Source organism: Plectropomus leopardus, chromosome 19 (assembly GCF_026936395.1).
Source record: "Plectropomus leopardus strain MGB_pleo_1.0 chromosome 19, ASM2693639v1, whole genome shotgun sequence".
NCBI classification, from domain to species: domain Eukaryota; kingdom Metazoa; phylum Chordata; class Actinopteri; order Perciformes; family Serranidae; genus Plectropomus; species Plectropomus leopardus.
In genome coordinates, this window is record NC_142194.1 from 8,893,658 (window position 1) to 8,917,664 (window position 24,007).

Consider the following 24,007-nt stretch of genomic DNA (forward strand, 5'->3'; position numbering starts at 1 on the left):
CGGCCCGCGTGCCAGATCTGGCCCACCAAACCATTTTTTAAATAAAAATAAAAATAGAGTGATTCACACTGGGGAGTGTTTTTGTACGTTCAGCGTACATAAGGTACCAGAGTGCACCCCCAACAGAGGTCATAGTGAAGCCCCTAATGTCCTAAAATCCGAATAACGTCCTAAAATCATATAAATGTCCTGAATTCCTAGAAAATTCCTAAAAATCCTAGAAATGTCCTCAAATCCTAGAAATGACGCCCTAAATTCAGAGAAATGTTCCAAAATTCTAGAAACTCTCTATTTATCCCAGAAATGTTCTGAAATCCTAGAAAAAGTTCCTAAAATTGTGAAAATGTCCCAAAATCCTAAAATGTCCAAAAGTCCAAAAAGATGTGAAAGGTTGGGCAAGTTCTTACCAAGAAAAAACATGCATTTTTAGATCCTTGGGGCTATAATAACAAAAATATCTCTCTCTCTCTCTCTGTGTGTGTGTGTGTGTGTGTGTGTGTGTGTGTGTGTGTGTGTGTATCAAAATTAGAAATTATTTATTGTTGTAATGCTTGTAACATGTTACTATATCAACTTATATCAATTTGTGATCATGGAATTAGTAATATTACCAGTATTAATATTTTTTCCACGCACATTTACCATTACAATACTTTGAAAACATCTCACAAATGAATAGTTGACAACAACTTCCTTCTAATTTCTTCTTTTCATTAACTATATATATATATATATAGAGAGAGAGAGAGAGAGAGAGAGAGAAGATGTAAATTTGTTATCTTAGTATCACTACTTTACCATAAACCTGGTTATAGATAGTAAAGAAAACATACTTCAGAAATGTTTTTACTGTAAATATACTGTAAATATATTTGATAACATTAAATGTGTTATTTAACAACACTGAATAATCAGAAGTTAATTTTAATTTCATTGGCTGAGCTTCACTTCCTTTAAGGCTTAATTAGGGGTTTGATAGAGCGTGTTTTTTAAAAAAAATCATTTGACCCTTATAGGTTTTTATTTTTAGTGTAAATTTACATAAATCTGTTCAGTGAGACCTCTGAAACTATAACATGTTGAATGAAAACCTTTGAAAATCCCACAGCCTTCATGTCTAGTGTGATTTTTGCTGTCACTAACTTCCTGTTGTACGCCAGCTGAAAAGGCAAACTGTGAAAAAACACAGCGACATCTAGTGGAATTTTTTAGCATCACAAACCTAAATCAAATGGTAGAGATGGCTCAGTTAAGTTGAGCTGCATACAACACATTTTTCATTTACATACTGATCCAAAATGTGTTTTACCAAGTGCTCAAGCAGGACATTAAAGTTTCAATTATTTGATTTGTTTCAGACTAAATCCATTTGTGCAACAGTAAATCATAACAAGATGACATATTTTAAAAATGCAATCCAGTCCAAAGCACATGAGTGCCCTCCAAAAAACAAAAAACAAAAAAAAACAAAAAACCAACAACACAGCGTTGACATCCAGCCCCTGTCTCCTCTCATATCTTCAAAATATTGCAGAGAAGCATTTTACTGCACTGGTTGGGAGACACCCAACGCTGGGTTACACCTCACTGCAGCAGAGAGGCAAACTATGACACACACACAAAAACACACATGCATTGCATAAGTACATGCACATACAGACACACACTCCAGGGATCAATATTGATTAATGCAGGTCTTGCTCTCAACACAGTAGGCCTGCTCTCTGAACCAGTGATTTTGCCTTTGCGCTCGTGTGTGTGCATAAGAGGGACAGCGATGGGAATGGAGATAGAGGGAATAGTGTGACCGCCGGATCAGGTTTCTGCCGACGAGCATGCACCTATGTTTTTCCACAGTGTGAGGGCTGTTAGCTTGGCGGTGCTAAAAGATGGTGTCACACAGATCCAGAGTGCCTCACTAAATGTTTAATGTGGCATGAGGGGGAGGCCATCGGAGGACAGGCGGGTGGGGCTGGAGGGAGCCATAGAGCTTGAGAGTTAGAGGCCCTGTGTGTCTGTGTGTGTGTGTGTGTGTGTGTGTGTGTGTGTGTGTGTGTGTGGCTGCCTGCTCAGCAATGTGGCTCAGAGGTGGGACAGTGAAAAAAAAACAGCACATAGACGCTGTCAGAGAGGAAAAAGAGAGCAAAATGGTGATTTCACTTGAAAATCTTTGTGTGTGGTTGTCAGCGTGGGAGCACAAAGCTGAAAAAGTTCAAATATCACGAGGCCATATCTGCGAGTGCAGCCTGATGAATCCGCGATGGAGAGCTGGGAAAGGAGGCCAACATTCGTGTGTGTTTGTGTGTGTGTGTGTGTGTTATATGGAAGACAAATGAGCACTGCAACGTAGGCTACTAGCCCTCTCCTGCCCTCCTTTTCCTACGTGCTAACCCTGCTGCCTCTCCTCCTCTTCCTCCACCTCCTCAGCCTCCACAGAAGTTATATAATGGTGAACTCCTCAGCCTTTGTTATCTCACACCAACCACACACTACGCCTTGCCCGCTTGATGAGAGACAGAGGAGCAGAGGAGGGAAGAGGAGTGAGAGCACGGGAGGCCGAGAGAAGAGAAAGTAGGATGGTTTCAGCTGAAATCGGCATTCAGTGAGGGAAAGAAAGAAAGTCTGTGTGCCATTTTCCGTATTGTAGTATTATTATTGGAGTATTATTACAGTCATTCTCCACTATGCACTTAATGTGTGCGTAACTCCAGTCCTCGCTCAGATGACTCAAGACCACCAGCTGACTCTAGATTTACACGAGAGATAATTCCAGCCCCTTAATGTCGACTTGTCTCGTAATATTGCAATGGAAAAGGTACATGAGGATGGCAGCTATGCATGTTGACATTAGTCAGTGTACCCGTGCCACCCTGCTGTGAAAAACACACTCAGCACTATCGAGTACGTTGATGTTTTTGCACCTTGCAATGTGTTCTCTGACTGTGAAAGCTGATGACGAGATAATTATGGTCACAGGGTTTTTTAGCCGTATTTAGAACTTGAGTAGTGCTTTAATGGAGGCGTCTTCACATGGATGGATTACTAGAGGTGCGCACAGGGCTCAGGGGTCCAGAGTGCCAGGGGCCCTCCTCGTCACTTGCAAAATGGCACACAAATTAACGCCTACCACGTTAAAAAGACACAAAGTGACACAAAGAGACACAGAGAGACCCCAAATAGATGTAAAGGAACACCAAAGAGACACAAAATGACTACAAAAATATGCAAAGGGACCACAAAGAGACACAAAACAACCAAAAAAGACACAAATATACCTCAGACTGGCACAAAGAGATGCAAGGGACCAAAAAAAAAGACATAAATGACTATAAATACATGCAAAGGAACTCAAAATAGTTCACTTCAAAGAGACAATAACGGTGACAAAGCGATGCAAAGGAACCAGGAAGAGACGCAAAACAACCACAAAGAGACACTAAATGACAAAAAAAAAGACAAAATCCTCAAATGGACACAAAAGGACTGCAAAGAGACACAAATATACCCTAAAGAAATACAACCACAAAGAGATGCAAAGTACAGATGTCTTATTGGTACAACATGTAGATGTCTTTTCTGGACACTGTATAGATGTCTTTTCTGGACATTTGCAAGAAATTCTGCAACTATTTTTACATTTTTAACATTTTTTACATTCAAATTGTATTGCGTTTGTGGAATGATTACATTAAAAACTGCAGATTTATATTACTTTTGTGGGCGTTACATACACCCATGGTCTTGCATTGTGTGTATGTTTGACTGCATAAATTCTGACTGCAAGCAGAAAAGAAAACTTATGTCGCATTTTGCAGTAGAATCAGCAGTCGAGAGAATCTCTGCAGCACCATGATACTTGTGTTTTTGCAGCTGCAGCTTGCAGCCATACACCCATGCAGAATTTATGCGTAAAATTTCATGCCTTCTTGGAGCTAAAACAGTCCTGTGGTTTGATCTGCACTACCAAAATATCACGTTTCTGTTTGCAGCAGACTCCCGTGGCTAACTGAAGCTCTGCCTGTATCCAGAATAGACTAATTGTGAAATCAGAGCGTCAGTAGCTGTGATACATTTAGGCATGGCTTTTTTCCCTTTTATTGTGACTAATGAGGGTGAATATGCCATCTGTTACATCATCACAACTGAGAGAGTGGACGTGGCCAAGAGAGCTGAGTCATGACACTCCTGTTCTGCACTGCTTTGGAGAAATAATCTGACTGGAGGGGGGGGTGAATGAGTAACGCTTTTTCCTCCTTCAATAGATGTTGTCGTGATGCCCCGGAGCAATAAGCTGTTGACCTCCAACTGCTCAGTTGTCGACGGTCGTGGTCGCGTTGGACAGCACCCGGGCATCAGTGTGTGGCGGTGTAAGCAGGGTGAAAAGCAGGGTGTTGCTGATGAAATGCCAGTGTGCTCGGTCAGCTTGGCCAGGATAAATAAATAATGGTGCGTTTTTGAACATCACAGCAAAAATCAGAGGTGACATGCACTCGGCCACTGTTCTCGATGATTTTAGAGCTCAGTCAGTCAGAGTTTGGAGTCTCGTGTTAAACCTCGTCATAGACATCCGGGGTGCTGTTAGAAATTCAACATCTTCCTGTCATGCATGTAGCCTTCCTACACTGTAAAATCTGAAAAAGTTGATTTTACTTAAAAAACACATCTAGGACATGATTGCATTGAAAAATGTAAGTAAATATAACTATTAGCCTTGATTCATGTTTACTTTGTATCTAATATTTGAAATTAATTGTATTTACTTGATTTTGTGAAGTTGTTGCAATTTAAAAATGACAAGTTTATTGCATCAGTCTCTCTAATTTTTAACTTCAGTAAACAAAGTATACCTTCCTATTTATCTGTAAAAACCCATGTGAAAGGGACAGGTTAGGGGTTAGGAATTTTAAAAAGACGCAGGTGTATTTTTTTTAATTTTACTTCTCTGTATCTGTTACTCTCTCTGACATAATAGTTGGGCTGTATCATATAATGCATATATTTTTTTATTTACTTATTTTATATGTTAAGGAATTGTCAAATATTTATTTAATCTGTTATTATGTATATATATATATATATATATATATATATATATATATATATATATATATATATATATATATATATATATATATATATATATATATATATATATATATATATATATATATATATAGAGAGAGAGAGATTTATTTTATTTTATTTTATTTTATTTTATTTTGTTTTATTATTTGTATATTTTCGGTTTATTTAAATAAAAATAAAATATATTAATAATAATAATAATAATAATAATAATAAAAAAATATTATAAAAATAAAAAATAAAAAAGTGGAACCATGTGACAGCATCATTAGAAACAGTCTGCTACATCATATATAAGTCTTTTATCTTATCTTCACTTCAGTATTACTGTCAATATAATTAATATAGACTAGTAATGTAATGCAGTAAACTGCTCACTAGAGGTCAGTCAAGTGATAAAAAAAAAACACGTGACGTAATCAGAAAAAGTGAAACAGTGACTTTACAGTCTTTACAGACACGGACACAAGGAAGTAAGTGGAACAACTCCAAATAGCTAAATATTTGTGAAAATATTGTAATCAGCTAACATAACAACAATCGTATTTATTTAACATGATCAGCACTAACAAACAGTTATGTTTGAAGAGCACAGAGAGGCGTTACTGCAGAGTTATTGTGTTATCATGCTCGAGCTCTGCTGCTCTTCTTTCTATTGTAACTTTTCTTGTTTGCTGCCTTTAGGCCACATTTCGCTCATTTTAGTTTAATTTTCAGGTTCGTCGCATCTGCTGAAAGATAAAAAAGTGAACTTACACAAGTGGACTGAAGTGAAACTGCAGTTAAGTTTCTGTATTCAAGTTCACCGAAGACCGAGACGAGTAGTTTTCTTCTTCTGTTGCGGTAAGAGACCATTTATTCAGTCTGGAGACAACCTTTTAATAATGCAGTGCAAAAGTCTTGTTGTTTTAATGAGTACATATATACGTATATACATATATATATATATATATATATATATATGTATATATATATATATATATACACACATACACATATATATATACATACATACATACATATACATACACACACGAACACACACACACACACACACACACACACATATATATACGTATATATATATATATATATGTATATGGGGAAGGAGTTAAAAAAAACACGCACACACTCGCACATTTATATGTATTTTATATGTTTGTGGGTTTTTTACCTTCCCGAAAGCTACAAATATTTTCCCTTTGGCCTTGCTTGACTGACTTGAAGAAAATGCTTGACCCTCCCTCCACCACAAATTAGTTGATTTTCATTTGTTGATTTTTGAAAGTAAAAAGTTGGAATTGAAAAAAAAAGCTTCGGATTTTCACTCGTCGTGCAAGTTTAGTTTGTGCAAAACGCTTTATTTTTGGCAACATTTTGGATGAGACATGTAGAATGAGGTGTGTTCAGTGACCATCGGGAATATGACAATACATCAGTAATTTCTGTTCTCACAGTTTGTGGCTTTGAGAAATGGTGTAATTTTGGCAATTATTAAAGAAAACCTGCCTTCCGAGCCGAGTTTTGAAAGCAAGTTTTATTTTGGAAAGCGTCTGTCGTGTAAAAATTAAAGAAAAATAAAGGGAAGAAAGAGAGAAAGGCAGTGACATGCAGCAAAGGGCAGAGGGTGGAATCGAACCTGTGGCCACTGTGGAAAGACCTGAGCCTTTGTACAATGGGGCACCCGCTTTCTCAGGTGACCTAGGGGGTGCCCCTATGACTTGATTTTAGGGTAAAACTGAACCTAAAAGTCAAAATTTAAACTAATCATGGGACTTTTGTTTAGACAGTAAATAAACTTGCATTTGAAAGAAAATGACGAATAAATGAACATAATTTTCAAATCGTTTTTACACCCCAAAACGTAGTTTGTTTAGAATCGAACTGGGTTAATTACTATAAATTAGCTATATAAATATATTTAATGGGGCTTTTGATGCTTGTAAATGTAAATTAATTCTTATCTTCTTGTTTATTGTCTTTTGCAGTATGTTCACAGCTCTGATTGATAGTTTGACATCCAGTGAACTTGCTTAAAGGTCAAAATGTCTGTGAAAATCAAAGTCCTGAATGTCTTGAAAGACCTGACCAACAATGAGCTGGATGAATTTAAGTGGTATTTGACCAATAATGACGGAGAGGGATCCCGACGCATCCCACAGTACCGCATGGAGAAAGCGAACAGACTGAACACTGTGGACTGTATGTTTCAAATGTACGGCGGAGAAGGTGCTGTGGAGACCATGTCGAAGATTCTCGTAAGGATGAATCGTAATGACCTTGCAGTACGTTTTACTCAAGGTAAGATATCTTGGTGTGCTTTGTAACCAATAAGCAGGGCCAGCTGTATTTTTACGCATAATAAATCTGTAGAGAACATAAAAGTTTAATCTATTTATGCTGTCATTTTATTGTGTTGTGACTATTTCAAATAAGGCGTCACACAAGCAGAAGGATGTTTTTGCAGAGCATAACAAATATTATAATTCTCATTCAGGTACATGTGACTTAATTGCAGCTGGTATGTTTCTTTACTTTACCACCTGATTTCTAACATGTTTATCTGATTTGCAGAGAAAGTCGTCAAAACCCAGGACGTAAAATGGATGGGGAAGGATCTGTCTTGTCCAGTTTGCAGTCACATTTTCACTGAGCCTGTGACACTGCATTGTGGCCTCAGCCTCTGTAAGGCCTGTTTGGACGAGGACTACCGGGAGAAACACTCTCGGGAATGCCCTGATTGTCTGCAAGATAAACAACTTAAACCTCAGACTAATACTTCTCTGAAAAGTTTGAGTGAAAACTTTAAAAGAAAAGATGGACAGAAAAATGGCCTCAAATTAGGTAAGGTTTCTTTAGTTATTGATTTTCTTGTGCTTAACTACTGTATAGGTAGTGTTATGGATAATATTTCACAATGTTACTCTCCTGAAAGCTACTGCTTTGAAGATTTTGGGGCACAAGTTGGAGACTTTTACCAATCAGCATTGAATAATGTATGAAACTGAGCAGTTCTCATTTTTTAGTCATGCTAGGCTCTATGAGTGGAAATATTGGCCCAGCAGCTGGTCCACCACTTTGGTCCAGACCAAAATATCTCACCAATTATTGGATGACTTCATATCTTATTTTGGTTTATGATCAAATACCTGCTAAACTAAAGACATTCCCATTAGCCTAACTGTGCCCCATCTGCCTTTGTGTTTAGTGCTAAGTAACTTATTGTGGAACGCTAACAGGCTAAAACTAAGAAACATCGTAAACATTATACCTGCAAAACAGCATGTTAAATGGTTAGTGGAGATTTTTTTAAGTGAAGCTGTATGGAGTACTTAACCACAGTAAGTGTATTATGTACAGTAGATATCAGTCGTCACTTCAGTTTGGAGAAGCAGGCAGGACTGATGAAACAGAAGCAATTTACTCTGGACGGGGATCAGCAACAAAACCTGTTTTAGCCACCTTAAGAAAGTCCCAGCTAAAAAATTATATCACTTTAAGTGTACGCTATGTTTAGAGTTTTTCACCACTTAGCCCCTTTGTGGGACAGCCAGTTACCACAGGGGAAGCCAATAAACGGCTTCGGTTTCCCATAGATTTATTTGCCAAAGCCTCTAGACTCCAGTGACAAAAACAGAAATTTTAGCTCTCTGAGCACACGAGCTGCTGGTCTACAGGTCTGGTCAGCAGTAAACCAACAGCTCACATGTTCAGTGGTGTTAAATTATTATTATTTTTTAAAATCTGGCTTTGAAGAGAGCAATAAAACGGCTTCCATTCCTGCTGTAAATCACAGTTTGACCCTAAGATGAGGTGGTGAAAATATTCTAAGTATAGCGTACGTTAAAACTGATATGATACTGATACTTTTTTCAGGTGGCTAAATATGTTTTGTTGCCGCTCTTGTCCACAGCAGTACATTACTCAGCTTCTGTGTCAGTACTGCTGTCTGCTTCTCCTACTGTCTGTAACACACTGACTATGGACGAGTACCTCATACAGCCCCACTTAAAAAAAAACAAACTATCCCTTCAGGCTGACTTTAATAGTCTTTTAGCTCCAGTGATCACTCACTACACTGCCTTTTTGTAACAAACTAAGTTTTGTTTTTTGTTTTTCTTTCAGACTCAACAACCAGTATTCAGACCTCGGTTCAACATTTCGAATGCAGCTTCAGAGCTGACAATCAGAGCAATATAGCCAACCCCATCATGATTGGTAACAAAATTGGTGGTCACGTTATCGTCCAAATCTTTAACCAAGGTAAATATACAAAACATGGATGAAACTGAAGGTTCGTGGTCTGGGGACTCTAAAAAACTGATGTTTGGCCTAACCCTAACCCTAACCCTAACTCCGTGACCGTGTCAGCCCTGGCATAAGAATATTACGTGAAAATTACTTCATAGCTAATTGTGAAGAAGCTACCTTTGGACGCAAATGCTAGAGTTACATTTGCAAAGAGCAAAAAACAAGTGTTTCTTGGTGAATACATGATTATACAAATAACAAAGTCATCTGTTTGAAGTTAATAATCATGGGGTTAAGGCAAATATCAAGTTAATAAACAACTTTTTGGGTTACGGCTTGTGAGTTCAACCCAAGGCTCTCAAGAGAAAACGCATCAGGCACACAACACTGTGTGTGACGCAGAACGTAAGGCTCCGCCTCCAAGCAAAACCCCATTGTTTTAGAGAGTCCCCTGTGCTTTGCTGATTTTTGATTTCTTTTCCAGGCTCTCTTGTTTCCTCAGAGGTGATGGAAGCTCTGGATTATGATACCTTAGACAACTGTGCTGCTCTGCCGCCCAGCAGTGAGTACTTCTAATTTCTATCTGGCTGTGATCATGGATGGATGAAGACAACTGGACACAGGAACAATGTTGGACTTAAAGCCAATTTGACATTGAGGTCAAAAGGTGGAATTAAAGCTTCTGGGTTCATCATGTGATGCCAAGGAGTTGACTTGTTGACTCCATATTTTGTAGGGGCATCAACGTTCTAGTTCAAACATATAAATGGCCCTTTTTTTAATTCATTATATCATTAAAGTAGTTAAATTCACTATGAGGCTGGTTCCAAAAGCAGGTTAATCCCCACAGACCCCCGTGTTAAAATGCACGACTTTACAGCAGAAATAAACATATATACAGACTGTTTAAAAAACTGACAAATGACAACTGTACGCTGGGGTAATTATGACTAATCCTTGTATATGCAAGTCGAATACATAATATTAAATATTATATACGTATTTGGAATTGGTATAGCATTCCTAATAACATTATTTTTATTGCCAGAGACTTCGCTGTCTCTGTTTAGTTTATTTAAAATATATCACTGTTGTTTTTAAGAGAAAATGATGGAATGAAATATTAATGAGACAAGTTTTTGATAATTATTTTTGGGTAAATTAATTGTAATATTAAAATAGTAATTAAAAAGTAATCTTTTGAATATTCTATCAATTAGTTGTTAGTCGTTTAATAGAAAAAATAATTGTTAAATTAACTGAGAAAATGAGGCGCAGTACTAACCGGACTGTAGCGTAATAAATTGCCGTGAGCTGTTTATTCACCACTTCTAAGCAGATGGCAAGAAATAAACTCTCTTAAAGTCTCATTTCCTCTGGGAAGCTGCCTTTGTGTCTGCAGCTACCTGAACAGGAGAGCAGCTAACCTGCAGCAAAATTTAGGGACCAAGAGGAGCAGAGTGTATGAAGGTAAATGTAGCAGTGCAGTGTGGGAACAGTTTATTTGCTGTGAATAAATGTTACAACTCCTCAAGACCACAGCAAATTCTCATGTTTCTGTGCCACCTGCTGATGAAAGTGAAGAGGATTAGCTCTGAAGTTAGTGAGCAAAGTTAGACTCACATTGGAAACTGACCAGGCTCCCTTAAGGTGGACTGTTAAGGTGGACCACCTATTCTGGTTGTGGTGACAATCTCAGGCAGTCCTAAACAGATAATAAAGAAATATGCAGCTGCAGAGAGATTACGTGAATTTGGTAATCGTGTTTTGTAATTCATATTTATATATTTTAGTACATTTTAATAACATTTGTTCATATTGTTTCAGTTTCAAGTTTAAGTTTACCTTTGCAATAACGAAGCCGTTCATTCACGTCATTGACCGTCGTTAAGTGCTTTATTTTGGGAAGAAGTTTGGTACTGGTATCATCCAGGCACTGAGAAAAAAAACAGCCACAATACCTCACTCTATTCAGTAGGTCAGCAAAGGCTTAATTATCTTGTGCAGATAAAAACAGTATCTTGATGGAATTAATTTTTTTGGTTTTAGGTCAAGGCTGTTCCAGTAATTTGATGGCAAGCCACCAGCTCTTGTGCTGTACGTCTGAAGGGACATCTCTGGAAACAGCTACACTCTCCGACAAAACTACAGTTGGGGACTTCTTCAACAGTCTGTCGGAAGTGATGGACAGGTGACAAAATTCGTGTGTGTGTGTGTGTGTGTGTGTGTGTGTAATATCGCTCCGACGTTCGGAGGTGGAAATCCACAGGTTTGGAGTTTGAGTTCTTGTGAAATACACCTGAACAGAGCTCCAGTGGATCCTTAAGAAGTCTTAAAAGACATGAAATTGATTAGTCTAAAAAAAAAAAAATGGTGTTAAATTGACTTAAATTAATCATTCAGAAGTCTTAAAAATGCTCAGACATGGGAAGTTGGATTTTATCTACGTGCGCTAGTAGTAGTTTTTATTTTTTTTACATTACATCGTAAAATCTCAAAATGTTTGGAAATATGTTTTGTTTTTGTTTTTTTGTTAAATAATGTAACGACTTTCTTTTCTTAAACTTGTCATGATGGGTATCCAATCAGTGGAATGTCACATGTAGATAGAGAAACACTAAATCGCCAAGAAAACTGTCCAGAAATACCAGAAATGTCCCACTTCTGTAGTTAAATAGATACTTTTATGATTATGTATGTTCATTGTCTTCCTCTGTAAAAAGGGTTTTTCTTTCAACATTTGACAGCGATAATGTAGCATTTTACAAAAGTTCATGTTTGTGTTAATTAAAATGGTCCCTTAATTTTCAGTTATTAGATAATTTGTCTTGAACAGAATTTCAAGTGGCATTAAAAAGTCTTTTATCAACCTGGCCTGAAGCTGAAGAAACCCTATCTGAAAGCAGCATGAGGAAAAGTGATGTCGCTTCACGTTTCAAAGGGTTCATTAATGGGATTCTCATCACGGCGCTCTCATGTCTTTGTTTCTCAGGTATAAATTCCCTCCAAACATGATCTATAATGTTGCTGGAATGGGATTCACAACAAACCAGACACCAAAGCAGGTCGTGGCAGTAAGCGGGAAGACGGAAGTGGGCGTCATCAGACCGGCTGAAAGAGGAAAAGGTGTGTCTGTGGTCTGTGCGGTCAATGCCACCGGGAATGCAGCCCCTCCCATGTTTATCTTCCCAGGGACTGAATACAGCGACCACTTCATCACAGGAGCACCTCCGGGATCAGCTGGTACCGCCACCCCATCGGGTCAGATCAATGAGAACGCCTTTGTCGAGGTCCTTGAACATCTGGTTCGGCACACCAACTGCTCCTCTTACCGCCCCATGCTGCTAGTCCTTCAGGCCAGGATGTCACAGAGGGCGTGGGATATCGCAAAAGAAAAGGGTATTATTATGCTTCCAATTCCACCCCGCACGTCCCATCGCCTGCAGCCTCTGCACAAGACCGTTTTTGGTTCGTTTAAGAACTTTTACCGCAGAGCTCTTGATGGTTGGTACAAATCTAACCCAGGTAAAACACCCAGCATATACCAGATCCCTGGATGTGTGAATGAGGCTTTCATGTCAGCCATGACACCACGAAATATCTGCTCCGGGTTCAAGTCTACAGGGATTTCCCCTTTCAACAGGGATATTTATTCTGATGCAGATCTTGAACCGTACATGCTGTCAGACAGGCCAAACCCTGAGCTGCAGTCTGCAGGTGATCTACCTGCAGTTTCAGCCTCCGTCTCTGCATGTGCACCACCAAGTGGCACAGATTCGCACTCCAGCCACGCTGGATATACGTCTGCTACTAAAATTCTACCCTTACCCAAAAGTCAGCAGCTCTTGGCACAAACAAGGCAAAGGCATGTGATGACAAGAAACCAGATTGGTACACCTTGTCGCAGTGCTGGACCTGAAACAATCAGCACCCTACACAAGCCCCCCCAACAATCCCCCCTCAAAAAAATATTATTACTCTTATCATTATTATCTCTTATATTCATAGTATTTATTATTCAAAGGGGCTAATGAGAAATCAACACTGATAAACAACTAAGCTAACAATCAATAGCAATAAACACTGCCAACAGAAATCAAATTCATTCCAGACTTAAAATCTTTTACAGCCATGGTTAAGTGCGGCTAAAAGCAAACCTGTGTGCTGTGCACACTTATGCACTTCGGCTTATTTGACTGAAAAATTCCAGGAAGTATTAGTGTAATTTGGTAATTATACTGCAATGTTTGTATTATGATATATGTATTTTATTGTGTTTTGATGTTTAAAACTCGTTATTTTGACAACACTGCAGGTCTGTATGTAAAAACCCAACGAGGGAGAGTTGACAGTTAGCAACAGCTATAATCTGTAATACAACAGTCTCATACTCTGTATTAGAACTATGTTCAGATGCATTGTCCCTGTCAAATAAATACATTTTAATTCAATAAAAGAGCAATATATGCAACACAGTATGTGGCTTTTGCTTTTTCTTTTTCTGTCACTCAAGTGCTCTCCCCATAACACTCCACGATTTTTTTGTTAGTTTCTTTAGAGTCCTTTAGTCCACAGTTTAAAGGTTTAAAACTGTAATCTGTAATGTTAAGCTGTCAGACAAATGCAGTAGAGCAAAAAATTCAATATTTATCTCTGAGATGGACTGGAGTGTAAGTATAAAGTTGATAAATACTTAAATAGAGTACAAGAAGGCCTACCTGGAATTTGTACTTAAGTACAGTACTTGAGTAAATGCACTTTGTTTATTCCAACAGTGGATATACTGCATAACAAGATCAATGTACCATTTTACAAGAAAGCACAGCAGGTTTTTGAAAATGAACTTCATTTTTGAGTAAATGAAACTGTTTTAAGGGCTGCGGTTTATTCAAGAATCACCAACTTCCTGTTTTCTTCACCATCACCCAGGAAGGAAGCAAGACACTTTTTTTTTGCATGTCCAAAAACTTCTGCATACACGCTGACGCTGTCAGTGTGTGAATCAGTTGCCGATCATAGTTGTTATTGAAGAAGGTAAGAATTTATTTTAGCTTTTGACCTACTGAATATTTGCCTTGACTGACCACAGTCATTCTGTATGTAAAAATGTTTTTAAATGTTGTTTTTGTTGCACAGGAAAGTCTGTCTCATGTCCAAGGACAAATATGAAGACTGCTGATGAGGAGCAAAAGAGCATTGCTAATAAAACAGACAATGCCGCTCGAGGTAAGGATGACAAATTAGGAATTAAAACTTTCTGTGGCAAAAAATTGGACCAAAAGTCATGAAAATAATTAAAGTGTGCAAGGAGAATCCCAGTTCTAGAGCTACAGTATGTGATTTGGCTGAAAAATAAATGACTTAAGTTCTCCAGTGATTCTTTGCTTCTCTGCATTTTTGTAAAAAACTGCTGAAACTGAGTTTTGTTGTTCCCCTCAGAGTTAGTTCCCACTATTCAGGCTGCGGTTCATCATTTCCAACCCAGCTACAGCGCTCAGAGCGGAGGCAATGTGGTCGCTCCCTCCATCATTGGTTCTAGCATCGGCAACATAAGCATCAGTATCATCTCAACAGGCCAAGGTAGATAAATAAACATGGCTAAATAAACACAGGTTTGGGCTTTGCTGATCTTTTTCCGTCTTTGGCAGGGTCTGTTGTCTCCTCAGAAGAAACCTTGAAGTCTGCAGACAGCTGTGGTGCTCTACAGCCCCAAAGTAAGTACTACCACTTTCAGAAACTTGACATATTTATAGTTTTCATGTGAAATCGAGTCCTCATAGGAACTCCCACCTGAAGGGCAAGACAATGCTTTTTGCCGCTACTTGCCGTTAAGTTACTGCTAAATTTGTGTTTTTATGAATCGCGTCCCAGAAAGAAAACCCAGAGGAGTAGATTCTGGATTTGTGCAGTTAGTTGCAAAGAATAGCAACCATCAGATACACGTCCATCCATCTATCCATTTTCTACCGCTTATCCGCTCAGATACACGTCTTTGCAGAATTTTCTTTGTTTGTCAAAGATAAGTTCAAGAAAACACAGAGTATTTTACTTATGGTAGTTTTACTCATATCGTTGTATGAATGTTCTGATATGGTTCGTTTTCGTTAACTCCAGTGGCCTTGAAGAGTTAACATTATACTTGTTGATGTCAGCTAATTAACACGCACCTTTGTTTTGACACTCGGTACATGATATAAGAAAAAGTCAAATTATTGAGTCCGACTAAAACCGGACTTAAAAAACACATGTAAACATGTTATTCCAAGAAAGAAAGCCGGGAAAAACAAACAAAAAAATATATAATAATAAGGTACCAAGCAAAGTAAAGAGTAGGCCTGCATATAAACTCTGCAGCGCAGTAAAGTTATCCATATTGTCACCGTTTGACGTGCAACCTGTTTGCTGCTTGCTAACATTTTTGTTATGAGACATAATAGATCAACTGGAACAAGGTCCAATAGAAACTAGGTGCAAGGGAGCATATCGCCACCTACTATGGCAGAGTCAAACATACTTCCCTCAATAAAACAATTCTACCCCAGTGCTTTTATACTGGGACAAGAACAGCAGTCCAATTTATCGAGCTATAGCTGCAGCTCAACTTAACTGTGAATATAAACATACTTACTGAAGAATTTCTTGGCTTTCACCTCCAAATTGCAGCATTACTGATCCAGCCAGACTAAAAATACATACTTCTGTCTGAACTTTTGTACGCTTTCATCCTGGCGGTAGTGTAAGGAGGGGATTCTCCACAAGATAGATGTGAACGTCACGTAGTTTAGCTCTAGCAGGAACTTGGTTGTTTTAAGTCACTGAAATACTTCAGCGGGTGCTGTTAATGGATTGCAAGTCCCCAAAAATTGTAGTGTTCACATATCTTTGTTTTTTTTTCTTCTTTGGAAAGATGATCCAAATATTTATAGCTTTGAACAGATGGAAATTTGACTAGTTTGTGCTGCAATTTGGTGGAGTTTCCACGATTGGCTGCCATGTTGGAACATTGTTTTGCCCTCCAGAGCTCTGCATCAGTCACATGACTGAAAACTGTGAATTGACACCTTGATTATTAAGGAATATGAAAACAAACTCCTTTTGCTGTATTTTCTTCTTCAGACAATAAGATCACAGAATGTCAAGAGAAAATGAAAGCTACTCTGAAGAGGAACTTCAGCCATTTGCTCGAGGGGATGACGATGGACTCAAACAAGATACCTCTCAATAAGATCTACACAGAGCTCTACATCACTGAGGGAGGAAGCGGGGAAGTCAATAAGGAGCATGAGGTGAGACAGATTGAGACGGCATCCAGGATACATGAGTTCCAAGAGAAATCAATCCACTGCAATCAACTCTTTGCTCCTCGACTGGGGCGAGACTGCCGCATAAGAACTGTGATCACGCGGGGAGTCGCTGGCATCGGAAAAACTGTATCAGCCAATAAATTTGCGTTAGACTGGGCTGAGGAAAGAGCCAACACAAACCTGGCATTTGTATTCCCGCTCTCATTTCGAGAGTTGAATCTGATGAGAAAGGCAATTATAAGTCTGGTGGATCTTCTCAGCGTTTTTTTCCCGGAAACAAAAGACACGGGAATCTTCACTACTGGTAAAAACAAAATGCTCTTCATCCTGGATGGTCTGGACGAGAGCCGCTTGTCTCTGGACTTCCACAAAAGCGAAATACTGTCCGATGTGACGCAGCCAACCACGATTGCAGTGATACTGACCAACCTCATCAGGGGTAGACTGCTTCCTTTGGCTCTTGTTTGGATAACATCTCGCCCTGTGGCTTCCAGTCAGATCCCGCTGGAGTACATTGATCTAGTGACCGAGGTGCGAGGGTTTAACAACCCTCAGAAAGACGAGTACTTCAGGAGAAAAATCAGTGATGTGAGCTTAGCAAATAAGTTGATCGCACATGTGAAATCCTACAGGAGTCTTTACATCATGTGCCACATACCTGTGTTCTGCTGCATGGCGGCAAGTGTCTTTGAGAAGAAGTTGCAGACGACAGACAGTAAAGACACACCAAAGTCCCTCACGCAGATGTACATACACTTTGTGTCCTTGTATGTGGAGAATATGAAGAAGAGGCTGCCCGGGAGAAGAGAGTCAAACGCCGAATGCATAAGAGCTAACCTCCTCTCGTTGGGTCAGCTGGCCTTCAAAGAGCTCGAGAAGGGCCACTTGATCTTCTATGAGAGCGACCTCATCCTCAATGGTATAAAAGTCACTCAGGCGTCCATGTTCTCAGGAATCTACACACAGATCTTCCACGAGGAGCTGACACTGTGCAAGGAGAAGATGTTCTCCTTTGTGCATCTGAGCGTCCAGGAATTCTTCGCTGCGCTGTACGTCTACCTAAAGTTCAACAACGACAACCTCAACGTCCTGGTCAAGAAGTCGTCCGCTTCAAGACGTTTCCTTTCCAGGGATTCATCAGAGCTCATCCTCTACAAGGAAGCGGTACAAAAGACTTTGCAGTCCGACAATGGACATTTTGACATCTTTCTGCGCTTCCTTTTGGGTCTGTCTCTGGAATCCAATCAGACTCTGATGAAACATCTAATGACCAGCAACAGAACAAACCCAAAAACAAGAACAGAGATCATTAAACACCTAAAAGAGAAGATCAAGGAAAATTTGTCCCCAGACAGATGCGTAAATCTCTTTCACTGTCTGAATGAGCTGAACGACCACTCTCTCGTGGAGGAGATTCAGAGCTTCCTCAAATCGGGCAGTCTTAACAAGACCAAACTTTCTTCTGCGCAGTGGGCCTCTCTGGTCTTTGTTTTACTGACATCAGAAGAAGAGCTGAGTGTGTTTGATCTGAGCAACTACAGCAGGTCAGAAGAAGGTCTTAGGAGGATGCTGCCCGTGGTGAAAACAGCCCAAGTGGTAAAGTAAGTGCTGTCTAAACTTTTAGTGTACATAAGGTGCCAAACTGCATAAAACAGCATCAAAATAGAGCTTGTTCATCAAAAAAGTGCCAGTGGAGGACTGCCTGCACCCCTCAACAGAGGTGGTATCTAAACTCCTAAATTCTCTCTCAAACTGTCTTTCTTCCTGCAGTGTAAATGCATGTAATCTCACCGTGGCCTGCTGTAAAATCTTGGCGACTGGCATCAGCTCATCCCAGATTAGAGAGCTGGACCTGGGCAACAACAACCTGACAGATGCAGGAATAACGCTGCTCTCTGGAGGACTGAAGAACAGCAAACTGGTGACACTCAGGTCAGAACCTTACCAGAAACTTTTCTTTGAAACCTGGATCGACATCAGTTTTCTTGTGCTGCATCCCGATGACTTTAACAAGCTATTTAAGCCTTTGATACCGGAAAAAACTGGTTTCTTCCAAAAACACGGGGGAAAAGGCAATAGGCAACTTTCCAAACAAAACAAAAAAGTTCGACAAATTCCAAGAAACTCATAAGAGGTGTCAAGAACATTCCCTGAAAATTAGGGGAATTTTAAAAAATAATTGAATATACAGAAATATATATATATTTATAATTATTATAATTATATTTTCAAATTATGTTTCAAAAAATGTACACTTTTTAAAAATTATTTTTAACTTTTTTGTGTGTGTGTGTTTATGTAATTGTTTTTACTTTTCTTATTTTCTGGTATTTTCTGGTATTTTCTTTTGGGCTGTCGAGTAAAGTCCCCTCTTACCTTTTTGTCATGTTTTTGAAAGAAATCTAATCAATTTTCTTAGGTTTTCAAAGGGTTAGAAAAAGATGTTTTTATGAACAATTTTCTGTATTTTCTGTGTGTTTAGACTGAAAAGCTGCAACCTGACAGAGCACAGCGCCGATGCCCTGGCCTCAGTCATCAGCTCAGCCTCCTGTCAGCTCACAGTCTTGGACCTGTCTGACAATGACTTTCAGGACGTAGGAGTCAAAAAGCTCTCTGGTGGACTGGGGAGTCCTGATTGTAAACTGGAAAAACTCACGTGAGTGTCCTGAGTGAAATTTCATGCCAGATTAATTATTTAACAGCGGGATACAGTACAGCAGTGATACTCAACTAACGGCCTGCAGGCGAAATCTGGCCCTTGATATGGTGACCCAGTGACCCCACAACACTTTTCTAATTCACAATAAAATAAAGTGGTTCACACTGGGAATTGTTTTTGTACTTTTAGTATACATAAATTGCCAGAAAGCATAAAACAGCATCAAAATAGAGCTTTCATATTAAAATAAAATGCCAGTGGAGGATCACTCACACCCCAACAGAGGTCCAAGCTAAGGCTATGTCCTAAAATCCTTGAAAAGTCCAAGATATGTGCTAAAATCCTAGAAATGTGTTAAAATTCTAAGAAAGTGCTTAAGTCCCAGAAATGTGCTAACATTTAAGAAATGTGCTAAAATCCAGAAAATGTCCTTCAATACTAAAAATGTTCTAAAATCTGCAAAATGCCTTAAAATCTGAGAAATGTCCTAAAATCTGAGAAATGTCCTAAAATCCAGAATTTATCCTTAAATCCTAAAAACATCCTAAATACCATCAAATGTTAAAATCCCATAAACATGTATGGGGCTGCTGTGACTGGCCCCTGGCCCCCAAGACAAGCAAGCTGTGTGTCCCTGCAGTACGGAGCCAAACATGCAAATTCAGTTGCTGCTGTCTTGGAGATCAGGTGGATAAAATGCCTTTTGTGTCTGTTTTGAAGTTTGTCCCTGTGCAGAGTGATGGAGGAAGGCTGCATTTTCTTGGCATCTGCTTTGAACTCATCTCGTCTCAAAGAGCTCGACCTGAGCTACAACCACCCAGGAGCCTCCGGCCTGCAGCTGCTGTCCGCTCTGCAGAACGACCCACGATGCAGCCTGCGGACACTCAGGTAGGGCCGTGGCGACTAGAGCCCAAAATTAACATATCACAGATACAGTTGTATTAGCTAATACTGATAAGTAATAAGACGCTGCAGTATAGAAATACCAAAGACACACAACACTGTGGTTTGTCTATTAAAGCACTGACCAGTTTTTTTTTTTTTCAACTTTAACCCTTTGAAACTTGGATCAACATCAGTTTTCATGTGTTGTGTTCAGACGCCTTTTACAAGCATTTAAAACTTTGCAATGTGGCCAAACTGCTTTGATTTATTTCAAGAAAAAGTAGACGGTGACAGGAAAATGACCTAAAAAATAGCTGAAAAAAAAGAAAAAAATAACAATGGAAAAGTACCAATTTACTGGAGCATTTTTTGAAAATTAAAAACACGTCCTCTCCTTTTTCGTTTTCATAATGTCAAAGAACGTGCATTCTTGAAGATGAAAATTAAAATGCAAATTGGCCGATTGAATTTTGATTCTATTCATAAATCAAGTGATACACCCATATTCTGAAATGTAAAAATCTTTTCTGTCATTGCATTTTCATTTTCAGATTTGCTTTTCCATTTAAATTACATAAGAATATGCCTCAACTTTGCAGTTCAAAACAAGCAATAATAACGACATCCACTAAATGAACAGATCGACGTTCTTTGTGACAGCAGCGCCAACAATAATACTACCACCTGTGAACCTTCAAAAATCATCACAGAAAAGTAAAGTTGAAAAGCTTTCAGTTTCGTTATTTTAATGATAAAAGTCTCAGAAAACAGTTTTTCTGTCATGTTTTAGGGTGGAACAGTGCGGTGAATCCAGGATTCAGCCCGGTCCAAAGAAATGTGAGTAAGCAGCACGTCTCTGTTTTCCTCTAAACTCTTAAAGTATTTTGCCGATATAAAGACAATAAAACAAGGTCATCTCTGCAGCAGAAAGACGGAAAATATTTTTGAAATTGGTGGTACATGATCAGAGGAAAAGGATGCTTTTACTTTTTTAAGAGGTAGAAAACTACAACTACCAGAATGCATTGGACTGGTGACCTAATGCAACCTCATCCGTTTGACACAACGGCAGTTGGCCGAAACTACAGTCAAACAGGGAGCTAAAACACACGTCTGAAAACATCTGAGACAAGAGACAAGAAATATGCAATCTCCTCCCAGAATCGTGGTTTATGTTTGATCAGCGCTGATTAGTTTTACTGTTTGATCTCCGTTTTTTCAGCCTCCACTTTCACTGTGCAGGAAGCAGTATGGCGCCCACTTCCTGTCCACAAACTCTCGCCATTAGGGTGAAACGGGGCGTTAAAACACGTTTCTGAAGACATTTTAAACAATAAATATGTTGTTTTTGTGGTTATTTTGTCTGTTTTTTTGGGTTTTTTTAAAAAAAATTTTGGTCTGTTTTTTTCCTTTGTTGTTATTTTGTCTTTTTGTGTGTGTGTGTGTGTGTGTGTGTGTGTGGGGGGGGACTTTATGTACCTTTATGTACCACCTGTACATAAAGGGGGACACTATTGGTACTACTGGGGGGGGGTGTCTTTTTTTGTCTTTCTGCTTTTGTTTTGTGGTTCTACGTTTGCTTTGTTTTGTTAATTGTAAAATGATGTTTGAGTAAAATAACTGTTCAGACTGAATGTGGTACAATAAAACAAGAGAACATTTTAGGTGAGAAATAGGCAGTGCAGTAACATAATCTGGATTAATATTCAATCAGCGCTGCCTAGTTTCACTGTTCGACTGGAGTTTTAGAGAGCGAGAGAGGCGCAGGTTTTCCTCTTGTGTGTCCGTGGTGGTGGGGAATACAGAAAAGCGTAGTACAAATACAGCCTGTCTGAGCAACGGACCCAAAAGCTGGCGAAATTCAGGGAATTATCTCTTTTAAACAGCACTGAGTAACTTTTATACCGACTGCCTTTCTTGATCTGTTTCAACAGACGCAAAAAAACTCTCTCTGGACTCAAACACGGCACACAGAGACCTCTCTCTGTCAGACGGAAACAGGAAAGCAACGCGCTGGACCGAGCAGCCACATCCAGATCACCCGGAAAGGTTTGATTACTGGAGGCAGGTGTTGTGCACGGACGGTCTGACCGAACGCTGCTACTGGGAGACCGAATGGGACGGCAGAGTTTTCATAGGAGTCGCCTACAGACGGATGTGCAGGAAAGGAGAGGGTCACGACAGCTGGTTAGGTCAAAATGACTCTTCTTGGGGGCTAAACTGCAACAAAGACGGCTACAGCAGCTGGCACAAAGGCATGAACGCTGCCGTGACCATCCCACCAAACTCCAGCCGAGTCGGAGTCTACCTGGACTGGTCTGCGGGGAGACTGTCCTTCTTCAGGGTCTCCTGTGGTGCAGCGACCCTCCTTCACACCTTCCACACCTCCTTCACTGAGCCCGTCTATCCCGCCTTTCGGCTCGGCTGGGTGGACTCCAAAGTGTACTTGTGCTGAATGTTACCTGGACATATGGACACTGAGGACATGTGACATAATGCTGGATTTCACTTTGCTCTGAAATGTTTTGTTCACAGAAATGACAAAACATTAAGTTTTTACCTCTATTGATATTTAGCCTTGCAGATGGTTTTTGGGGTTTGGACCAAACATTTTTACACAAAACTGTACAGCTTTTTTATTCAGAAACAGCTACATTGTACATATTTGTCATTTTATCGTTATCTTTACCATCATTTTTGAAATTATATATATTTAAGTTCTTGAGTGTTGCAGTATGTGGTTTTAGGAGGCATGCTTAAAAAATTTTGTCTTTTTTTTCTTACATTGTTTTTGTGATAAAAAAAAGTAGATTTTTTTCTTTAAAACTTTTTGATTTTTTTTTTCTTTAAACATTTTTTTTATTTTAAAATATTTATGAAGCTTTTTTTCAGATTTTTTCAGTGATTTTTAAATAAAACATGCCTTCCAAAACTGCAGGTCTGCTAAAAGAAAAATCACCAAAAATAACAGCATTTATCACATAAGTGAACTTTTAAATTTCAGGCAGTCCTTGAACACATCATTTGGGATAAATGATTCATTTTCCCTGAGACACTCAGGGACGCTCACTGAAAATTTTTTTTAAGGGGATGTGGATGCAATCGCATTATTTTAGCTTTTTATTTTTAACTAGTGTTTGTTTTTAAATTGCATTATGCAGGTTATAGGTCACATTAAAGGTGGAATATATTTTTAAATGATTTATCTCGGTCTCATTCTTAAATAAAAACCTGGCATTCAAACAGGGGTGTGTAGACTTTTCTATCCACTGTATTTATGCAAACGTTTGAGGCTGAAGCCTAATGACACCACTGGTACATAAAGGGGGACACTATTGGTACTACTGGAAGTGAAAAGAGACTTATCTTAACAGCCAGAGCAAAGAGGTCCACATGATGCATCCACACAGTTTAAGATGCAGCCGAGGAGTCCATTGATCCCAGCAGCTCCGGGGATCAGCACCCCTTCAGGAGAAACTCGCTGTCCTTGTTTCCACTGCTGCTTAGTTTACTTTCAAGTTTTCTTTTTTGCAAAAATTTCCAGAATCTGAGATACCGTTGAAATGATCTCCTCCTGTTCCTCCGTGCTGCTGTTGTTACCGATGCCCCTCCCCTCAGCTCACAGGTGTGCCTAATTTCTCTCCTCCTGCTTTTGCTGTCAGGCTGTAAAGGGCTGTTCTGCACTTTTAGTCAAAATGCACACATGCTAAAGTGTTAAAAACTGCAGTTTTTTGGCGGTTTAACATTGAGGTACTCAACATTTCCCAGTTAACTTTGCTGGCTTGTAGACTAACTTTTTGGAAACCACCTTTTTTGAGATGCA

General features: G+C 39.1%; 2 protein-coding genes across 2 annotated transcripts; both read left to right on the plus strand.

The window, feature by feature from the left end:
• The first annotated feature begins 5,499 nt into the window (after nucleotides 1-5,499).
• On the plus strand, nucleotides 5,500-13,812 carry LOC121958403 (uncharacterized). Its single transcript, XM_042507308.2, has 8 exons — nucleotides 5,500-5,558; nucleotides 5,803-5,928; nucleotides 7,074-7,386; nucleotides 7,660-7,929; nucleotides 9,211-9,348; nucleotides 9,821-9,898; nucleotides 11,386-11,527; nucleotides 12,329-13,812. The coding sequence occupies exons 3-8, from the start codon at nucleotides 7,131-7,133 to the stop codon at nucleotides 13,365-13,367; spliced, it is 1,923 nt and encodes a 640-aa protein (XP_042363242.2). The 5' UTR covers nucleotides 5,500-5,558; nucleotides 5,803-5,928; nucleotides 7,074-7,130; the 3' UTR covers nucleotides 13,368-13,812.
• A 469-nt stretch (nucleotides 13,813-14,281) lies between these two features.
• On the plus strand, nucleotides 14,282-23,427 carry LOC121958413 (NACHT, LRR and PYD domains-containing protein 3-like). Its single transcript, XM_088070327.1, has 10 exons — nucleotides 14,282-14,370; nucleotides 14,473-14,562; nucleotides 14,776-14,916; nucleotides 14,985-15,050; nucleotides 16,453-18,241; nucleotides 18,411-18,572; nucleotides 19,123-19,296; nucleotides 20,020-20,187; nucleotides 20,975-21,021; nucleotides 22,119-23,427. The coding sequence occupies exons 2-10, from the start codon at nucleotides 14,502-14,504 to the stop codon at nucleotides 22,637-22,639; spliced, it is 3,129 nt and encodes a 1,042-aa protein (XP_087926453.1). The 5' UTR covers nucleotides 14,282-14,370; nucleotides 14,473-14,501; the 3' UTR covers nucleotides 22,640-23,427.
• Nucleotides 23,428-24,007: the final 580 nt, after the last annotated feature.

Coding starts and splice junctions, on each gene's coding strand:
- LOC121958403 (XM_042507308.2), top strand. CDS start 7,131: ATGTCTGTGAAAATCAAAGTCCTGAATGTCTTGAAAGACCTGACCAAC. Junction 9,349..9,820: donor CGTCCAAATCTTTAACCAAG/GTAAATATACAA, acceptor TTTCTTTTCCAG/GCTCTCTTGTTTCCTCAGAG. Junction 9,899..11,385: donor TGCTGCTCTGCCGCCCAGCA/GTGAGTACTTCT, acceptor TTTTGGTTTTAG/GTCAAGGCTGTTCCAGTAAT.
- LOC121958413 (XM_088070327.1), top strand. CDS start 14,502: ATGAAGACTGCTGATGAGGAGCAAAAGAGCATTGCTAATAAAACAGAC. Junction 15,051..16,452: donor TGGTGCTCTACAGCCCCAAA/GTAAGTACTACC, acceptor TTTCTTCTTCAG/ACAATAAGATCACAGAATGT. Junction 18,573..19,122: donor AGCAAACTGGTGACACTCAG/GTCAGAACCTTA, acceptor CTGTGTGTTTAG/ACTGAAAAGCTGCAACCTGA.